Source organism: Lissotriton vulgaris, chromosome 5, assembly GCF_964263255.1.
Source record: "Lissotriton vulgaris chromosome 5, aLisVul1.2, whole genome shotgun sequence".
Classification (NCBI taxonomy): Eukaryota; Metazoa; Chordata; class Amphibia; order Caudata; family Salamandridae; genus Lissotriton; species Lissotriton vulgaris.
Genome location: NC_141693.1, coordinates 1,335,674,082 through 1,335,687,754, shown reverse-complemented (window position 1 = coordinate 1,335,687,754; position 13,673 = coordinate 1,335,674,082). Strand labels below are relative to the sequence as shown.

Below are 13,673 nucleotides of genomic sequence, written 5' to 3'. Positions count from 1 at the left end.
TGATGAATGGGAATGTGGAAGTATGCGCCCTTGAGGTCTAATGTGGCAAGGAAGTCGCCTTTCTCTAGTAACGGTAGAACCTGTTGTAGTGTGACCATATGAAAATGGTCTGAATGTATGTACAGGTTTAGGGGTCTTAGATCTAGAATAGGTCTGAGAGATCCAACCTTTTTGGGTATGAGAAAATAAAGAGAGTATACCCCTATGTTCTGATGCTCTTTCGGTACTGGTTCTATTGCATTCTTTTGCAGTAGAGATTCTACCTCTTGTCTTAGTAGTATGAGGTGTTCATGTGACATGGGACGCTGTCTGGGTGGTATTGTTGGAGGAGTGGAAGTGAGCTCCAGGCAATAACCTGACTGAATTATTTGTCTCACCCACCTGTCTGTGGTGATGGAGTTCCAGACAGATAGGAACTGTTGTAACCTCCCCCCGACTGGAGTGGAATGGTCTGGGGGAATGGAAGGGAAGTCTCTGTTTGGGAGTAGAGACATTGCGATTGTTGTTGCCTCTTCCTCTACCCTTATTGTTGTTTCCTCTATACCCTCCTCATTAATATCCGTTACTGGGCGAGGTTTGGTTGGGCGCTTTGTAAGTAGAGGAGGTGTTGTCAGTCTGGAAACTCTTAGAGGCGCCCCTATGTGAGGAGCGAAGAAAGGAAGGTCTATGGGCTTGAGTTTGTAAAGCTCCCATTGATTTTGCCGTGTCAGTATCTTTTTACATTTTTTCCATTGAACTGTCTACATTTGGACCGAAAAGATGTAGTTGGTCAAATTCTGGGTTTAAGATACTTGCTTGTACTTCTGGTTTGAACCCAGAGATGCGCAGCCATGCATGTCTGTGCAACAGTACCCCTGTATTTACTGCTCTAGATGCTGTGTCTGCAGTGTCTAGTGCACATGTTATGGAGGTATTTGTTATAAGGAGTAGTTTCTGTCCTGTAACTCCAGTTCTGTAGTAGGGGTATCTCTGTTATAGTCATAATCTAGTGAATAGTCCCGCCCATGTGCGTGGACCCCGGCAATCAAAAATAATCTCTTAAGTTGTCAAAAACTGCACAACCGCAAAGACACTTAAGAGAGAATTTAAAGACAAATAATGCAGCCTATATTCACAGGCTACACTGTCCAGTACTTCAACTAGAAATTCCACCAAAAAAGCCAAACACACAGCACAGCCTGCCCAGTTTCCTCCATAGAGAAACATTGCCTCTACCAGTAAAAGCCTCTGGAATGATAGAGAGGAAGGCATGGACAGACGAGCCCCATAGGCTGCCATTATGTGGCTTAAATAGGATACTGTGCCTTTAAGAGAACTTTCCAGAACTTATCCCAGAATGCACAGCGGGTCCCTTTACTTTAAGTTCTTTTTGAAGGCGTATCACGCCAGACCTGTAGCATTCCTTACATGAATATCTTTCTCCACCGGGGAGGAGGGCGGGCGCTTATGACTATAACAGAGATACCCCTAGTACAGAACTGGAGTTACAGGACAGAAACTACTCCTTTTAGTAGTAGGGGATCTCTGTGTATAGTCATAATCTAGTGAATAGAATGGCAAGCCCATCCCCACACCAAAGTGGCGGTGGAGAGAAGAAAATTAACACCACTACTGTGCGAACAAATTTCGCAGCGAAGCCTGCCTAACTTGAGCGTCCGCCCTGGCGTCAGTGTCCAGGCAGTAATGCTTAGCAAAGGTATGGACCGACTTCCAAGTGGCCGCCTTGCAGATTTCTGCAATTGGAACGTTACGGAGCAAAGCAGTCGTGGCCGCTTTGCCCCTGGTGGAATGAGCCTTAGGTTTACCCCCTAAGGTCTTATTAGCTTTTTGGTAACACAACTGTATGCAGGACACAATCCACCTAGAGATGGACTGCTTAGAGGTAGCAAGACCCGTCCTGACCGATCCATAATTTATAAACAATTGGTCTGACCTACGAATATCTTTGGTTTTATCCAGATAAAATTTCAACACCCTCCTAACATCCAGGGAATGTAGAGACCTTTCAACTGGAGATGAAGGATTCTGAAAAAACGTAGGCAAAGTTATGGTCTGGTTGACATGAAAATCCGAAATAACCTTGGGAAGAAGTTTAGGGTGAGTACGCATAACAACCTTAGCAGCATGAAATACAGTATAAGGTTCTTGGCAACACAACACCTGAATTTCACTCACCCTGCGGGCCGATGTAATGGCCACGAGGAACGCTGCCTTCCAGGACAGGTGCTGCAAAGAAGCCTTATGAATAGGTTCAAAAGGCTCCTTCATCAACCTGGACAGCACCACATTCAATTCCCATGAAGGCGTAGGGAGCCTGAAAGGAGGGAATACTTTCTTCAAGCCTTCCAGAAAATCTTTGATCACAGGGATCTGGAAGAAGGGAGTCTGTGAAGGGCATTTCCTGTAGGCAGTCAATGCAGCGAGATGAACCTTAATGGAATGAACATTAAGGCCAGACTGCGCCAAATATAGAAGGTAAGGAAGGATGACATCTTCCTTGCACGTCGTCGGGTCATAGTTCTTGGACTTACACCAGATACAGAACCTTTTTCACTTGTAAGTATAGGAAGTCCGAGTGGAAGGTCTCTTAGACTCCTTCAGTATGTCCATGCAATCTTCGGACAGATTTAAATGGCCATATTGCACTATCTCAGGAGCCATGCTGCCAAACTCAAAGACGAGAGGTTGGGGTGCAACATCTGCCCCCCGAACTTCGTGAGAATGTCCGGCCTGCACGGCAGCCGTATGTGAGGAAGGAGAGACCGGTGAAGCAGGCCCGTGAACCACCACTGCCTGGGCCATTCCGGAGCAATGAGTATCATCCGCGCCCTGGACCGGGCCAGCTTGATGAGTACCGCTGGAATCAGGGGAATGGGTGGAAAAGCGTACAGAAAGCTTTTCGACCAGTTGATCCATAGCGCATTCCCCAGCGTCCCCTGCTGGTAGTACCTGGAGGCGAAGTCTCGGCATTTGCTATTTTTGGCGGTGGCGAACAGATATACGTCTGGAGTCCCCCACCTTGCAAAGACTTCTAGTACTTCGTAGTTTATGACCCATTCGTGGTTTTCCTGAACGAGTCTGCTCAGTGCGTCCACCTGAACATTCTGCACACCTGGCAAATGGGTAGCCGTTATCGTCAGTCCTCTGGCCAGAATCCAGTGCAAGATCGCCTGCGCCTCCTGCGACAGATTGCGTGATCTCGAGCCCCCCTGCTTGTTGAGGTAATACATCGTGGTCGTATTGTCTGTCTGTACAAGCAGAGAGTTGGTCTGAAAGGACGGATGAAAAGCCTTCAGTGCCAAGTGAACAGCTCTGAGTTCCAGGAAATTGATGTGATACGTGGCCTCCATCGGGGACCACGTTCCTTGAATCTGTAAGTCTCCGTAGTGCGCCCCCCAACCTTGGAGAGAAGCATCCGTCACGACAGTCTGCGTGGGAAGGTCCTTGTGGAATGGAACCCCTCTGAGGAGATTCTCCGCTGAACACCACCACTTCAGAGACTGAAGAGCATGCAGAACCAGTCGTATCTTGTCGTCCCAAGATCCTTTCCTCTGATCCCACTGGTCCTCCAAGCACTCTTGCAACGGTCTCATGTGCAGTCGTGCGTGTGGCGTTAGGATGATACAAGAGGCCATCGATCCCAGTAGAGAAGACACCGTCCTCACTTTTGTAGATGGAGTGATCATAAGAGCATGAGCCTTCCGAATGAGTGATAATCGTCGCTCCTCCGAAGGAGACACGCTTGCTGACAGCGTATTGATGGAGGCTCCCAAGTACTGTATGCATTGGACCGGAGTCGGGACAGACTTGGACATGTTGATGTGCAACCCCAGCTTGTTCAAGAGAACGCACGTCTTCTGGAAGTGTGCTCGAGCTTCCTAGAAGGAGGAGGCCTTGATCAACCAATCGTCCAGGTACGGGTAGACTAACACCTTGTTCTTCCTCAGGTGTGCTGGTACCACCGCCATGAAATGAAATGAAATGAATGAAACTTATATAGCGCACGACTTACCCTGGGGCATCTCCGCGCTTGCTTAGGGAACCCGTCCTGGTATTCCCCTGTGGGATAACCCTGGCAGGGTATCCACAAGGTGAAAGCCAGGCATCCCACCGCGAGGGGCCGTTGTGGAGATTAAGCAAGCTATTGCCCAGAGTCGCAGAGTGTGAACCCGTGAGTCGAGAAGGCACCGGAGCGAGAATTATCGAGTCCGTGGAATTGTTGAGCCCAAGACCCGCCGAGGCGGGGAATTGAACCCTGGTCCAGGGCCGAACTCAAGCTCCAGGTCTGCCGCCTCTAACCCCTGAGCCACACTTCTCGCACTTCGGGAATGTTCTCGGCGCAGACTTTAGTCCGAATGGGAGTACTGTGTATTGATAATGATTGGCGCCGACTTGGAATCGCAGGAACTTCCTGTGTTAGTGTGCAATGGGCACATGGAAGTACGCATCCTGTAGGTCTATAGCACATAGCCAGTCTCCCTGTTGCAACTGAGGATAAATCTGATGCAGCGACAGCATGCGAAACTTCTCTCTGCGAATCCACTTGTTTGCCTGTCGCAAGTCCAGAATGGGCCTGAACTCGTTCTTGTCCTTCTTGCGAACCAGGAAGAACCGGGAGTACAGACCTCTTCCTCTCTGAGACAGAGGTACGTCTTCTATCGCCCTTTTCCTTAACAGGATATCGGCCTCCGCCTGGAGCTCGCGCAGCTGAAACTGCGAGCTGACCAGCAGAATTGCTGGAGGCGGGCTGGTGAACCGAAGACTGTATCCATTGCAAACAATATTCAGCACCCACTTGTCCTGAGTAATTTTGCTCCACTCTGCCAGAAAAAATTGAACGCTCCCCCCCCCCACCGTAGTGGGTAACGGATGCAGGGGAAGTAAGCGCTCAGGGCCTAGACCCGGCCGGACCTTTGGTCGCTGGTGCCGACTGTTGGCCGCCTTTGCCTTTCTGGCGCTTCTGGAACGGCCTTCAGAACTGCTGCTGTTGTTGCTGCTGCTGTCCCGAAGCTTGGCCACGCCCTCTGCCCTGTCCAACGAACTGTCTCTGGAACGGGCGGTACGATTTCTTTGTCTCCTTGGGCTTTTCCAGACCCACAGCCGTGAGTGTTTCGGCCTCCGCCTTCATGCGGGCCATTTCGTCATCCGCATGTTTACCAAATAGGGTTTCGCCAGAGAATGGTAGATTGGCAACCCTTTGTTGTGCGTCAGGTTTTAGTGACGTGAGGCGGAGCCAGGCGTGCCGTCGCTGGTTAATCCCATGGCAGAAGCCATGCGCCGCCAAGAGGGAAGAATCGGCTGCAGCGCTGATGACCTGATTCGCCACCAACATCCCCTCATTTAACACCTCCTGGAAATCTTCTCTCTTCTCACGAGGCAGGTGTTCCGCAAACTGCTGGAGGGATTCCCAGAGGGCACGGTCATAGCGTCCCAACAAGCCCGTGGCACTCGCAGCCTTCATGGAGGTCGCCGACGTCCCACACACCTCCCTCCCAGCTGAATCCAGCCATCTAGACTCTTTGTCTGGAGGGACTGTGGATGACGGAGTGGTGGCATGCTGTTTACGAGCCGCCGTCACTATCACAGAGTCTGGAGGGGGTTCCACTCTTAGAAAAGCCGGATCAGAATCGGGAGCCCAGTATTTTTTCTGTAGTCTCGAGGGGGCCGCCTTAGTAACCGCCGGGGTGAGAAAAAGGTCCATGGCCGGATCCTCCAGGCCCGGTACCAGTGGCAATAAAGGACGAGACAGATGTTTCAGGTGCAGTGTCTCAAAGATTACCGATGTCTTGGGCGTGGGCACCGTCAACGAGATGCCAAATTTTGCTGCACCTCTTAACAGGACATTGTGAAAAGCCACCAGATCATCAACCAGTGACACCCTTGTCTCCGGTGACCCCGACAAAGTCGGGGAGTAGTCCCTGGTCCCGGAGGACTTCGTATGGGAACGAGACCTGCGCCTCCTGTGGCGTAGTCTCGACCGCGTGGATGACCTGTTGCACGATCGTTCCCTCCTCCTGGAACAAGAGCGTGACCTCCCAGTTTGTGGGCGTTCCGCAGGTTTCCGTGGAGGCGTCTTACGTGGCCTATCCTGGGGTTTCGGTCTAGGCGTCCCCTTAGGCGGTGTAGGAAGTGGGGGCAGTGACACCGACCTTGGCGGAGGAACAGGAGGTATCTCCGACCGAGGAGCGGGCCCATGCGGCGGAAGCGGTGGTGGTGGTTGTCCTGAGGGCGGAAGTGGTGGGAGCGGAGGGTTGATGGGAGGATCCTCCTTAGGTACAGGAGGAGGGGGCGTCTTCGGCCGAGGTGGTGTATATACCACCGAGTACACCGAGCCCGGTGACTTCTTCGGGGGAGGGGACTGCGAACCAGCCCCTCTAGTAGGTGATCGCCGTCTCCGGCGCCCTCCACCAGACCCAGCGTGACTTCTGGCGCCAGAACTCCTTCTGCGCCGCTTAGGAGAGTTGGAACAACTCCGAGACGCCGACCTCTTCCTTCTCGACGCTGAGCGTCGCTTTTCCGGCGTCAAACGCCGCCTCCGCGACTCCGGCGTCGAACGCCGCCTCCGCGACGTCGATCGCTTCTTCCTCGACGCCGAACGCCGCCTCCGCGACGTCGAACGTTCAGTCTTCGACGATGAGCGTCGACTCCTTCTTGACGCTGACCGCTTTCTTGAGGTCCTCGACGCCGACTGTCTTCTCGACGGCGACAGGCGGTGTCGCCTTGATGGCTGTCGCTCCTTCTTCGACGCCGATAGCTTGTCGCTGACGTCGACGACAACGACGAAGACGCCGTCGATGGTGGTCTCGACGGCGGCCTACCCAGGCCCTTCGACGTCGATCCTTCACGCCGTCTCGACCCGGAGCGCCAGGGAGATGGGGAACACACCGTCGTCATCCCTCTCGACGTCGTCGTCGATGCAATCGACGCCGAAGGAGACCGGGACCGTTTGCTGGTCTTCCTGCCTCTGGGGAGCCCCCCAGAGGCCTCAGCAGAGGCAGAGGGAACCTTCCCATCCTGCCCAGACCCACCTGCAGCTTGCAGTCGTCTCTCCTCCAGGCCTTGAAGCCTAATCTTCAGCCTTTCCCTCAGGGTCCTTGCTGAAAGGTTCTGGCAGATGTCACAGTCTTCAGGGACATTTGCTTCAAGGAGACAGATAATGCAGACTTTGTGTGGATCAGTCTTGGACTTCTTCCTGCCACATGCTGGGCACTTGTCGAAAAGAGCAGGCATTTTAGAGCCCTAAAAAGCCTGAACAAACACACAGGAGTGAATGGAAACACCAAGTTATAACAACTGAAAACACTTTTATCCAAAAAGTGCACAAAAGATCCAATAAACCCTTGAAAAAGGGAGAGCTCAATGCCAGGGTCCTGTTAGCAGGAGCCGGAAAAAAGAACTGAAAGTAAAGGGACCTACTGTGCATTCTGGGATACTGGGAGAAGTTCTGGAAAGTTCTCTTAAAGGCACAGTATCCTATTTAAGCCACATAATGGCAGCCTATGGGGCTTGTCTGTCCATGCCTTCCTCTCTATCATTCCAGAGGCTTTTACTGGTAGAGGCAAGTTTCTCTATGGAGGAAACTGGGCAGGCTGTGCAGTGTGTGTGTTTTTTTGGTGGAATTTCTAGTTGAAGTACTGTGTAGCCTGTGGATATAGGCTGCATTAATTGTCTTTAAATTCTCTCTTAAGTGTCTTTGCAGTTCTGCATTTTTTGACAACTTAAGAGATTATTTTTGATTGCCGGGGTCCACGCACATGGGCGGGACTATTCACTAGATTATGACTATAAACAGAGATCCCCTACTACAGAACTTTGACTTCTTGTATTAAATCAGAAGCCCTAGCCTTATATTGTTCTGGCAAGTGTTGCATGAGTGACTCTAACTCATCATAATGAGCTCTGTCATATTTTGCTAACAGAGCAATCCTCCATATATTGGCTGCTTGTGAGAGGGTGCGTTTTCCTGAAGCATCCAAAAGTTTAGACTCTTTGTCAGGGGGTGGAGCATCTCCTGTTGTCTGCGAGTTGGCTCTCTTTCACGCATTTGACACTACCTGTGAGTCTAGTGGCAACTGTCCTTTAATATATGCAGGATCAGATGGAGCTGCTTTGTATTTCTTTTCCAGTCTGGGGTTATTTACACAGGCCCTGACTGAGTCTTTATATATTTCTGGTGTGTGTCTTACCACTCCACTAAGTATTGGAAGTGTGGTTGTGGTCTTATGTGATGTTAACAGTGTGCCCATTAGAAAGTCTTCTTCTATTGGATCCGTATGTAAGTGCAGTCACGGTGCAGGACTACGGCTCGTTGACGGCGTTGAGACGGAGTCGGGGAGCGTAGAGCTTGCGTTGTTCGAGGCGGACATTGCTCAGTGCAGTGCCAACAGGACACCGGCCGGTCGTGAGAGTCGGTCACACCTCCCTGCCTCTGTAGCCACTGGAATAGTAGCAATTCAGAAAAGGCTGGTGAAGTCCACTGGTCCTGGGACTTCGGTCAGGGGGCAAGCTCTCTTCCAAGTCCTTGGAGATCTTTTTAGCACAAGTTGAAAAGCAAAGTTAAAATCCACAAAGTCCTTTCTCCTCTCTAGGCAGCCAGGCAACCACTGCAGGCCAATCCCCCAAGCAGCACTTCAGCTTGGGAATAGTCTCTCCTCACTTTCTTCAGGTTCCTTCTCCTCATCCTTTGTTCTCTGAGGGGAGAGGGGCCTGCGCTCAGTTCAAGCCAGTTCTGAAGCACTCTGTTTACCAGATTTCTCCTTCCCTTTCACAGCACAGGGCAGGCACATCAGACGCCCCACAGGAGGTGGAGCCAGCATTGTGGAAGGCAAGTACAGTCCAGGAGCACTTTGTTGACAGTCTTCCTTCTCTTCTTTCAGTGTGCAGGGCAGAGACATCAGACGCACCACAGGGGGTGGAGCCAGCACTGTGGGGGGCGGGCACAGTCCTATTCAGGTCCCAGGTGCAACTCCTCCCTCCCATCTGGTTGCAGATCTCCCTATTCACCACCGGGCTGCCCCAGCCTGTCTCCTGGAATTCCCCAGTCCTGTCACACAGAAACCCAGACAAGGAATACACAACCTAGCAGAGGCGGGCTCAAATGGTTAGGCAAGCAAATACCTACTTTCTAAAAGTGGTATTTGCGAACACAGAATATTAAAATAAACTTTACTAAAAGATGTATTTTATTATTCTGAGTCCAGGCATACTAAACTCGAATTTCTACCATGTTCTCTGAGTCTGCTAGGATTATAAACATGTAACAATCCAGCAGCCCATTCTAGCCTAAGTAGAACAGGTAGCCTTGCAATAGTGAAAAACGAAAATGGCTGTAATTCACTATTAGGACATGCCACACACATCAGGGCTTGTCCTACCTTATACTTACAATGCACCCTGCCCTTGGGCCTACCACAGGGGTAACTAATATAAAGAAAAGGGAAGGTTTAGGGACTGGCAAATGGGTGCACTTGCCCTGTCAGCATGACAGTACCAGACTGCACGCAGGCTCTGCAATGGCAGACCTTAGACACGTTTTACAAGGCCGTTTCTGTGGGTGGCACAACCAGTGCTGCAAGCCCACTAGCAGCATTTGGATTTACACGCCCTGGGCACACTCAGTGCACTGTACTAGGGTCTGACAAGTAAATCAAATATCCAATCATGGAACCACTAATCAATACATCAATTTACAGTAGGTAGCACTCACACTGTGGCACTGGACAGCAGTGGCACAGTGCCTAAAGCATCTAACACCTGAAAAACACATGAGGCAACAGCAAAAATGGAAGGGAGACCCAAGCCAATGGTGCCAGGTCCAACAGAGCCGAAGTATGTTTCGGTATCGGAACTGCTTTCGGGTCCGCTTTTTTTCGTTGCAGGGGTCGTTTTCGGTTCAGTAACTTTGGGAACGTCTTTCGGGGTCGAACTTGGTTTCTGTTCGGTTACCTTCGGTACCGATGGATGTTTTGGTGCCGGTGTTGACTTCGGCTTAAGCACTTTTTGATTTTCGGGACCGACAGACTGACTTGAGCCCGAGTCGACTGGAGGCTTTTTAGTGCCCTTCGCTGCCGAGCCTGAAGGCGGGGCGTCGGAATGTTTTGATCAGTGTGCTCCTCCGGAGGTGGAACCGAAGCCTGTCCCAGTGTGGGGGGGTGAACAGGGTCGACGCTCTTACTCACGACCTGTTGACCAGCTGGAAGAAGATCGTCATCTTCGGATCGATCGTCGTCTCCGGAAGCTGACTCCTCTGCTTTGGAAGCGACGTCTTGCTGTTCTTGGGTGTCGACGACGATGACTGTGCCATAGCTCTTCGAGCTTGGAGGTCCCTGATTGTTTTCTTGGACCGGAACGAAGCACAGGCCTCACAGTCTCGACTCTTGTGCTCTGGAGACAAGCACAGGTTGCAAACCTCATGAAGGTCGGTGTGGGGGATACTTGTGTCCACACAGAGGGCACTTCTTGAACGGTGTTCTTTTCATGAGCCAAAGGCCCAATGGCGCAGTTGGGCCCGACGGCCCAGACGAGCGCTGGAATCGAGAAGTGGAGCCTTTCTTCGACGCGTGCAACCGGAATCAGTGTCGAAGACAATGTTGATGTTGTAGATTGATTTATGGATTTGAAAAGAGACCCGTAACGGGACCGAACGATAAACACATCCGCGCTGATAGCGGAAAAAAACAAACTGAAGATGGAGTCAATGCCCATGCCCACTACAGTCTAAGGGAGGAGTCATCCAGCAGACAAAGACTCTTCCAAGACAACAACAAAGTGTAATCATCCGGGCCCACCACCAGATGGTGATCTAATGCAACAGTGTGTGGTGTGCCACCCATATGCCTCGAACAATAATTTCACTCTGTAGCTGGATTTAAAAGGTGTTGTGTGAAAAAAAATAGTAGAGCCAATTGAAAATCATGTCAAAAAATATGAGGTGTGTTCTGTCTTCTGAGATCCTAATTACAGGAGCCAGAAAAAAGAACTTGCTCTGTGATGCAACTGCCAGTACAATGCATCATGGATAGGGAAAGTTCTTGGAATCTCAAAGAGACAGGATTCCCTTTTCTCAGTTTTTTCAATGTAGGTCTATCAGGTTTATTTTTTTTTTCTTTGTTATTATGCACTTTCAAACCTCTTTGTACTTAAGATGTTGCAATGCAGGCTTGAAATGTGTTATCTGTTATGTCATGTCATGTTATGTCATGTTTGTATAGCGCATAATTACTAGCGGTCTCCTTGCGCGAATGAGAAGAATTATCTGATTGGCTCCTAAAAGGTGCTGCTCGTCATATAGACACTAGCACCCTGTGTTTATATTTAATGGACAACATATCTATGGAAAATTGCTTTAGGGTAGAAGCATGCACCGCACAATTATTCAACCGTTATCAATTAAGATCCTATGATGCAGGAATTGAAAATGCTAATAAAATCTTTAAAAAATGTTGCATCTCAGTACTGTACATCTACATTTTTAAAATATATTTATAAATGAGCAGGACCGCATTATGCCATCGAAAACAATTAAACTGCATAGACAGAGAAATTATGCCAATATCAAGCATTCTCATAAAGGGCAAAGGCATACAACGTTTCTAGCTAGATTTCAATGTCAGCCAGTTAGTGTATTATATATATACACATTTTTTTTTAACTGTTTAGAAGCCGAGACGAAAAACATGTGTATATTTCCACACATTGTCTTCCACCACTAAAACTTCTGCAATACTTTCAAGAGCAATACAAAGGAAACTCACCAGAGTCTGGGGACAACAAGGCTGAAGTCTCTTCATCACTCTCGCTACAGCTCCTGCTCTCAGGATGTTTACGGCAGTGGTGCTCACCTTCCTCCATACTGCTAGGGGACAACTGTTCCATTTGGCTAAAGTCTTCTCCATTTTCTAGTGCACAGTCCATGCTCCTCTGCTGCTTGACACCATTTTTGCCTTTTTTAAAAAGGACAGACGTCCTCCGTCCGACCCCACAGAAAGGGGAGCCAGAAAATGCATCCTCTGCCTGGAGAGCTAGACCGTTTATGCCGTTATCACTTAGCAGGCGTTGAAAATTCGCACTCCCCCGCTGCATTGTTTTCTTTTTGCAAAGCTGGCTGTCTGACTTAAGTCGTTTCTGCAAGCGGTTTAGTGGGCGGCTTTCACTGATAGGTTTTAATGTAGGGGGATCTTGATGAGAATCCACATCTGACAGAGTGGGAGCTGGCCCTGTTGGCTCAAGCATTGGAGGCATGGGAGGCTTTGTATCGCCAGCTAAAGTGGGGAATAGAAAGCATTTTAGAAAAGCAAGCAAATAATAGGGTGTCAGCTGATGTAATGGTTTACAGGATACAGAAAAGTTTCCATTATATTTTGGCCCATCACTAAACTACTATTGTTTATCAAACACTGCAACTCCCAATATTGCATCAGAAAGCGTTTAGAATGCTTTCAAGAACAAGTAACATGCACGGCATACTACATCAATTTGTATATTGAGTATATGTCCTGCTAAAAACAAACCTTTCGTCAACATTACAATGTCAATATGACATCTTACAAATCAGCATTAAAAGGATCACACTTAATAAATCATCTAAATTTACCCTGGTCGGACAGCACACATTGTGCTGTTCTTCAGAGGAAATGGGAATTTTATGAGTCGGGCAAAAAGAGAAAAGCTAGTTGATTCCTGGTGGAAAGGTTGAAACCACATTGGCCCAAGAGTAAGATATTTCAATAAAGATATCAAAATCCAGGGGAGGAGAAATTGAAGGATTTCATAAATATTTTATACATCGGATTACATTGGCCGGTAAAGCAGGGTAATTATTCACAGTGGTTTGATGATTAAGAGTGCTACAGGAAATGTTCGGTATTAGGGAGTCCATGCAATGCAAATCACTGAATGTAACAGTTCCCAAATTCTAATGGGAGTACCCAGATATTTTAAGATGCTTGAAACAGATCTGTGTTAACCTCCCCACAGCGCACAAAAAAACTAGATTTGTTGCACGGTAGTGTATATGAAATCCAGTCAGAAACTATAATCCCATTAGTTACAAAGCCATGGTAGAGAACTCCTTTCCTAGGCCTACTGCACTCAATAAGAGCAGTATTGATCTACAGTATGCTGCTTAAGGCAATTGTAGTGGACCTGGACAAGGCTAGATATATGTTTAAAAGACGAGGTTTTGTCAATACTTGTACGATCAGATATTTAGGAGAGAAGGCTAAAAAACAAGACCATTTTGCTTGGTTGACTGAATGCACAGAATGCATTTGACAGGGTCCGTCATGGATGAGATCTGAGCTAGAGCTTATGTAGAGGCATTTTACCAACTGTGCAAGAACAGCAGCCAAGTATCTATGATTGGATGTGGGCCAGAAAATATCCTCCTGCAGATGGGGAACAGGTAGGGTTGTCTACACTCCTGAGCGTTATTTACCTCGCAATGGCCTCCTTTACAAAGTACAATACACGGGTGTGCTTTGGGAAAATACATCTTTTAAACCTTCTAGGTTTACAGACACTATGTCTTGTGTAATCTGAAACCTTCTCTCCTTTAACCAGTAAAGATAATCTTGGCATATAAAGACCTAGGCTTTGAAGTGAATGTCAAGGGAGCACGCCACCGGCCAGTACCAGCACCAGCACTTTATTATGGGGACCACATCCCCCGCCAT

General features: G+C 48.9%; 1 protein-coding gene across 2 annotated transcripts in view; it reads right to left on the bottom strand.

Moving 5' to 3' along the window:
- Positions 1-13,673, bottom strand: part of BRPF3 (bromodomain and PHD finger containing 3) — a 589,697-nt gene that overhangs the window by 198,405 nt on the left and 377,619 nt on the right. For both annotated transcript variants that reach the window (XM_086923268.1, XM_086923269.1), the window contains exon 8: positions 11,754-12,260. In XM_086923268.1, the coding sequence (XP_086779394.1) occupies positions 11,754-12,260 (507 nt within the window). The remainder of the gene's footprint in view (positions 1-11,753; positions 12,261-13,673) is intronic.